This window comes from Temnothorax curvispinosus, unplaced genomic scaffold (assembly GCF_003070985.1).
Source record: "Temnothorax curvispinosus isolate PA1 unplaced genomic scaffold, ASM307098v1 QBEX01007734.1, whole genome shotgun sequence".
NCBI lineage: Eukaryota > Metazoa > Arthropoda > Insecta > Hymenoptera > Formicidae > Temnothorax > Temnothorax curvispinosus.
In genome coordinates this window covers 256,048-263,404 of record NW_020217514.1, presented here as the reverse complement: position 1 = coordinate 263,404, position 7,357 = coordinate 256,048, and the positions used below count along the sequence as shown (strand labels likewise).

General features: G+C 34.3%; 2 protein-coding genes across 2 annotated transcripts; one reads left to right on the top strand and one right to left on the bottom strand.

Moving 5' to 3' along the window:
• Nucleotides 1-208: 208 nt before the first annotated feature.
• LOC112457329 lies at nucleotides 209-3,317 on the bottom strand. The gene is made up of 6 exons (XM_025020310.1): nucleotides 3,258-3,317; nucleotides 1,953-2,015; nucleotides 1,781-1,843; nucleotides 1,654-1,695; nucleotides 1,491-1,565; nucleotides 209-283 (listed from the first exon to the last, which is right to left on the bottom strand). The coding sequence occupies exons 1-6, from the start codon at nucleotides 3,315-3,317 to the stop codon at nucleotides 209-211; spliced, it is 378 nt and encodes a 125-aa protein (XP_024876078.1).
• A 738-nt stretch (nucleotides 3,318-4,055) lies between these two features.
• Nucleotides 4,056-6,765, top strand: LOC112457328 (arginine kinase-like). Its single transcript, XM_025020308.1, is given in 3 exon segments — nucleotides 4,056-4,068; nucleotides 6,505-6,590; nucleotides 6,592-6,765. Coding segments are annotated over 3 exon segments (258 nt in total). The 3' UTR covers nucleotides 6,751-6,765.
• Nucleotides 6,766-7,357: the final 592 nt, after the last annotated feature.

Here is a 7,357-nt window from a genome sequence, read left to right as displayed (position 1 = left end):
ACTGACGGAGATATGTGCAAATATATATTACTAGTTCACTATGCCACAAGATTTATACTGAGTGTTTAAAATATAACGTCAGACAACAACCATTATGTTTATATCAATTATATATCGTTAACAAAAACATCAATTACAAAATTCAGAATAAAATTTTATCAGATTTTACATATGTATGCGTCTTCTTTTCCTGTATATAAATTACTTTCTACTTTGATGCTTCCACGTTAATAGGACGATGGTATACCTTTGGTGATCTACTACGACGCCACTTGGACTGTTCCTACACAAGAGAGTACTATTAATAAAGAATTATATATAATATTTGTATAATAGATACATTATATTAGCATAATAATCGGACGTAGTTACTATCAACAAATTCGCATTATGACGATATTCAATTAGTGCAAAATACGCCGTTATTATATGTCAATAATTTTATTAATAATAATTATTATTTTATCAGACAACAAATAAATTAATTCGCACAATATAATGACGCACGAGTATCGCGGGAAAGATTCGTCACATATATCGATTAAAAGAAACAAAGCTAAGCAGAAAATTCCTAAATTATCACAACTTCGAAAGTTTCGATGATCACTTTGCCGACGAACAGAATATCTTTTGATGCTCAGAATTACCTTAATCCTCTAACGAGAATATGACATGTATAACTCGTAATTTCCGTACGATATACCCTCTCATTAATGATACCTGTACCTTCAATGATTCACTAATTCGGAGGTTTATGCTTCATGTTGAATATCAACTCCATTGTCGGTAAGAAATAGAAGTATGACACGCTTAATTAAAGACAAGTATCGAAATATCCCCGTTCAGAAAGGGTTAACAGATGAGTAAAAATATCCCGTCATGCAATATAAACTGGATAGCCACAGAAAGGTCTGAGATAGGGTCGAATCTAATTTTATGTCTGCCAATCGAGCGCAACTGCCTGCCGGATATACCGAGACTGATCTAATGCCCGACGCAACGACCGAAAGTCTTCGAGGCCATGATACGTTTATACGACCTTTGGTAATTCAGAATTTATAGATCGTCCCGCGTGCAGCAAAAGAGATACTTCTTTCTATCGTAACAATATCCCCCGCGTATACGCGGAAAATCGCATAAATGCGTTTTATTAAATCTCTCATTCTTCGACAGCGGCTAAATTTTAATTAAAAACGAGCTCGTGATCGACACACGGTTTATCCCTTTGTACGAGTCCCCCGCGCGAGTTTCATCGTATTCATCTCCGCGACCTGCTGGTTATTAAATTATTTAAGGTCGATGATCGCGCGTAAATTCTGAATAGGTATGCGAGTTGGCGGTGGAGTCGATTATTTTTATCAATATAGTGTTGAGTTACAGCGCGACAAAGAATACGCGCGTGAATGGCGCTCAAGTTTGAAACGGGTTTTTTTTTATTTATTCTAGTAACGACCCACAATGTGTCCCATTTATTGCGACAAATAATTTACCTCGGGCTTCAATAGCTTCTCGATGCACGACATTTTGCTGTTCATTATTTCCAGCTCCAGTTGCTCTTTGCATAACTGTTACAGCGAGATCCGGAAATCCGGAAATTAAAGTATTTAATTAGTGAGAGTATAGCAAGCGACCGAACAGATTATCGATACCCACCATTTTCTTTGTTTTCTCTTGGAACACGCTCATCCGCTGTAGCTAGATGTCGAAATAATTAGACAGCGTGACGCAAAATATTAATCGTGTTCTTTAAAAATGTTCGGTACTTAAGTAATAAGCTTACATGCTTGTGAATGCATTTGTACGGAGGTATGATGCTAATGACGCTCTCCATTCGCGGTAGCTTCTACAAATTATTGGCAGTCAACGTTGACGCTTTCAAAGTGCGATTCAATATCACTCTAGTCTCGATCAAACTTCAATTTAGCTGTGATTGCCGAAACTGCCCAACTTACCTTCTCCGCTTTCTCGAATAATTCACGAAAAAGTATATCGTTCAACGTCACCGTGTTCAAACTCTAACATCAGAATAAAGATTTGAATATTTGAAGCAATTAATATATAAAATTAAATTTAAACTAACTTTTACACTTTCTTATATATTCGTTTCTGATTTCCTACCGCTCACTGTTTGCTTATCTTTTTACAAATAGTTACGAATTGTCACGAAATTATCGCGTGCTTTCTAATCCGTTTTATCAAGAAATAAACCTCGTAGATGTAAAGCTAAAAATAGCAGACTGAAAATCAATAAAAACTTTTGTTTGTATATTTATTTGAAGTTCGAAATTGTAACTTCTGTACGTCGTTAGCTCGATAAAAAAAAAAAGGATTAAAGCAAACGTTATTCGCGTGGGAAATAGTTGAAATCTCCTTCGTCAAAATTGAAGAGGCATGGTATAGGTACTTTTTCGTGTGTATAAGAATTATATTTGTTACAACGTGGCACGTGCGCGAAAACATCAGTATTCAAGCGATTGCCTCGCAAAGTTGTTTACATTTTCTTTAAGCCGGCAAGAGAGTTCGGCGCTGGCAAGGTTTTCGAAAGATACGTGACTCGTTTTCTTTCGTACGATATATATAACGATGAGCATTATCTATTCAAAAATCGGCCACGATACGACGGGGAATATATCGATAATTCCGCGATTTCGATCGCTTATTGTTCCTTGATTAATTACACGTTGAAATAATATTATTACGTTGGATTTAAAGCAAACAATTAATTATAGAATGGTGTACTCGTATTGTCATGGCGTTTTAATTATTGTATCGAGTCATACGGGTATCATATGCAAATTAATTGCCAGAATAATAAGCTCACTTGAATTTTCTCTGTCAAATGAATAATTGTGCATAGAAGCTTTCGTGCTTGCTATTACGGACGAAGTTAATTAACAGATAAGTTTTTTAGACGTTGCTAATATAATCTAAACCCTTTTGTTAATTATCTGATAAATTCCGTATCTAATGAAATAAAATAATTGCTACATGTATCAAAGAAGCGAAACTATTCTATTACCCGTTCTGTAATTAAAAATGCTCTATATTAAACTTACTGCTATCGAACAGACAGCCATAATCACTACGAAGATGAACGTAATAAAAGTCACCGCTCCGCAATAAGCATTCAAGTTGAAGAACCGCCTGAGATTGTAATCGGCGATGAGAAATCGGTATATCTGAAACGAAGCACGGTTCGTGAAAAATTGAGATCCTCGAACGGAATCGAGGTAACCTAATCGATCGGCATTTCTGACCAGCGAATTCAAACCGTATCCGGACGTTCGATAGTACTTGTACAGTCTGGTGTCGTCCATGATGGGGAGGGCGATAAGTACCGAATAATTTGTCGAAATTGCACGATACCGCGTCGATTCTCGGAGGTGGGAGGCCGGGAAACCGGCGTCCGGCGAGTCTACCGTTCAAACAATTCGGCAGGAGACGGTGGTACGCATCGCGATCAATCGACAAACAAATGATAGTAAATAAGCGAATTGCTGTGACGTTGGTCAAACAATCATCCAGTTCGACACTCTTTAGTAAGAATCTTACCGACATTATCTTCACCAATAATCACATCCAGATGATGTCATTATACATATATCTATGATAGTTACGGACAAGTAGCAATTTTAAGAGAGAAAAAGAGAGATTTTAAGAAATTAATTTTTAAATATATATAAATTCAGATATTAACAAATGCGTGAACTAAATTCAGTTTCTTAACAATGCTAAGCAGCAAGTAACATTTTTTATAGAAAGTTGAAAGTTAAAAATATGTTCATCAACACAGTATTTCCACTTTCTTTAAATAATCAAAAGATCTCGGCCTTCTATTTTATAAGCCATTATTCAAGGAACCTATCGAACATCAATTAACAGCTTGACGTACCTACTTCAGTATAATTAATTTTCACATTTATTCACCTCTGGGTAATATCGCCCCATTTTCTTGCATTTCTCCCTGCCTCTTCAGTATTTACATGAGAGCTACCCCTCGCGTTTTGAAGTTCGAGCATAGTTCGTGTCAGTCGCGTTCGTTACGTGTCATTAGGATGTTCGTGAAAGGTTTGTTTAGTTTTGCGTGCGCCACCGATATTCTTCTCGCACCGAAGTTTCCTAACATAATTTATAACCCGCGGCATTTGCCTGTATATAACACGGAATCCGTTATTAAGTTATAAAAGCGCGGTGTTAAATGGAGAAGCATTATTCACTCAACTTTCTATCACTTTGATTATATCGAAGCTGAATTTATGCGGAAATATTTAATAATATAAAATATAGATAAATATCTCACGCGCTTGTACCCAAAACAATAAAATATTATAATATCTACACTTGGAGTACATATCAAAATTTATAATATACTTACAATATAATTAAACTTAAGATTAAATTAATAAAGGATAAAATTGATTGAATCGATATGAATCAATTGAATGCTGTTTTAATTAACACGTTAAAATCACAGATTTCTATAACTATAACTCCGTAAGATGGACGTGAAGCTAATTTGATAGGAGAGAGGATGACGGCCATCTTTATCTGGTCATGACCAAACTGTAGCATCTTTTAAGAGTCACTTTAACCGTAAGTTTATTGAATACTTTATATACGTGCTCTCAAAGAAAATCCTTCTCTCTGATGCTGTATATATTTTTTTATTTTAATTATTACTTCATTTCTTTATTTGTGTAAAACTAATATTTATTAATTATAGATACACATCGAAATAAAGATATTAGAACTTTTATTGTTGCAATTGCAATGAGAAACTGCACACTTATAAGGCATCTTTTTAATTGTTCCAAAACGAAAAATAAAAAAAAAATATAAGATTTTTTTTTCAATTTTATTGTAATTTTACAAAATATAAATGTAATCAAAGCGAAGTGAGCACACTAACACTACTTCACAAAGCACTGTATGTGATGACCGGGTAAATATGGCGTCCGTGGCCTCAAACTGTCTCGTAACAAATTATATCATGTTAGCGATCTAATTATAGAAATCTGTGGTTAGAATCAAATAAAGATTATAATACGTTTTTAGTTACATAACATTTAAATTAAAAGTGTTTCGATGGTCTCATATATGATTATATCAGTAATACAAGTAAAAGTAGATAATGAAGTCAAGTCTGGATAATATAAAGAGAATAAGAGAATAAAGTATAAAAATATTACGAATTTAACGTCGAATGTAACGATTAAAATAACTATTATTACTTTAAATTATTTTTCTTCATCGTTTATTATCAATTTTCTTCAACGCTTATTATCAATTGTACTATAGATATGCCTGTCATTGCTATTATCACAGCAAGTAAAAAATTGCAGTTTTTTATAAATTTAAGTATTTTCAAAAGGAAATATTCAACATATTTAATGAAAATTAATGTATTCTAAAAATTGATACAAGTCTATCTTACTTTACTTTATTTAATCGTGCATCTTATTCTTTATCTTGTTCAGAATAAATGAAGAATTTTTGCTTGCATAATGCATCGCCATTTTCAGTTGAAATTTCGCGTTCTCTTTCTCTTACAGAGTTCTCCTGACTGCGACGGATGTCAAGAAAGAGGAAAGGGGAATATATATGAAGAGGAAGAGAATGAGAAGTACGTGAAAAAATATGTAATTAAAATCCAACGTTGTGAGTGAAATGCATCTCGAGCATGGGCGAAGAAATCAGGGCGAGGAGACGAGAAAATTAGAAGATATAAACGACGCCGACGGCAGATAGGATAGAGAAAGACAAGTGTGTGAAAAAAAGATTACGATCACGTGAAGAGAGAAAGAAAGAACGAACGAGAGAGGTTGAAAAAATGTGCGACAAGCGATCGTGCGCGGTGCGTTTGCCGAAAAAAAGCAAAGCTCTATCAGAATAGACGATAAAAAACGGAAAAGAACTGGAAGGCGCTTACATAAAAAGTTTATGCAGACTAAAGGTATAGAATAAAATAAAATATATCTTCTAGTTTGCACTATACTCAATTCGATATTAAACTCAATATTAAATACGTATTAATGACGTTATATTAAAAAAATGTAATTCTATCTAACAACAAACTAAACTTCCGGAAAATTAAAAAATTTTTTAATTAAATGTGGTAAATTATTTGCATATAAAACGATGAATATGTGATACTTAGTTAGAATGATATAATGAATACAAACAAAAAAGGTAGAATAAAATTAAATATATTCTCCAGCTTATACTCGTTTAATACTATATGCATTCTATTTAAATCAAACTAAACTTCAGGAGAATTAATAAAATTTTTAATTAAATATGGCAATATTTTGCATAAAACATAACGATGAATACCCGATACTTAGAATATGTACATACTCTGTACATAAAAAATGCATGAAATGACTGCATTTATAAAAGTCCTACATTTTATTAACTTTTTAAAAAGTGTAGTTGAAAATGTCAACCAAAAAATTTGGTTGACATTTTCCGTTACGGCATATTTAATTTTATTTTCGAACAAAGGTGATTTCTCGCTAAAAAAAGATCTGATGAGGACTTTGTTCGATCAACTAAAGACACGCGCAGTCACTTGGGATTTGACCCTAAGACCATGATTCGCGCCTTGGCCCGGTGAATCCTGATTCTATCACGGGCATATACGCGTCTGATCCCGAGACCTATAACGTCTTCACCAGATTATTCGACCCTGTAATCGAAGAGTATCACAGTGGTTTTAGGGATAACGACGTTCATTCCGACCTAGATTGAGGGGTGAGCCAGGAAAACTGAGTAATCTTTATCCAAGAAGAAAGCACATGATCTTGATGCGGATTGCGTAAGGTCGATCAAGGGTTATCCTGTTATCCATTCAATCCTGCCATGAGCGAGATTCATTACCGCGAGCTAAAGTAGAAAATGGAAGACAGTGGAGGACTTATGAGCGAGTTAAACGGATTCTCAGAGCTTTAGCTGTTTCTCAAATCGTTGTGCGAGTTAATAATAATTTATCTTCTTTGTAATTTCTAATAAAAACGAACGTTCGATAGAGAAATTTGTGAAATCTTATTCATTCCATAAGAACGTGTAAATAAATTCTTGCTCTGTCTATCGAACTGATATAAAGCTGAACAAAGCAGGGATCGTCGCATTTAAGGCTTCTGAAGTACTAAATCCGCCATTGGTAGAAAGCGCGCGCGATTTATCCCAAGAAAATGATTTCTGCAATTAGTTTTGTATCGCTTAGTGCCGTGGCGAAAGAGAATTAAAGCTGCCGTAAGAGTGAAGCTACAAGATAGCTTTTATAACACGATTATCCTGTACCTCTGGATACAGGAAGCTTTAACCTCGTTAAAGGACGAGCTCAAAGGGACCTATT

Excerpts from the sequence above, each read along its gene's own strand:
- LOC112457329 (XM_025020310.1), bottom strand. The coding sequence starts at position 3,317 with ATGGACGACACCAGACTGTACAAGTACTATCGAACGTCCGGATACGGT. Across the intron at positions 1,844-1,952 it reads TATTCGAGAAAGCGGAGAAG|AAGCTACCGCGAATGGAGAG; the intron begins GTAAGTTGGGCA and ends AATAATTTGTAG. Across the intron at positions 1,566-1,653 it reads AAGAGAAAACAAAGAAAATG|TTATGCAAAGAGCAACTGGA; the intron begins GTGGGTATCGAT and ends TCGCTGTAACAG.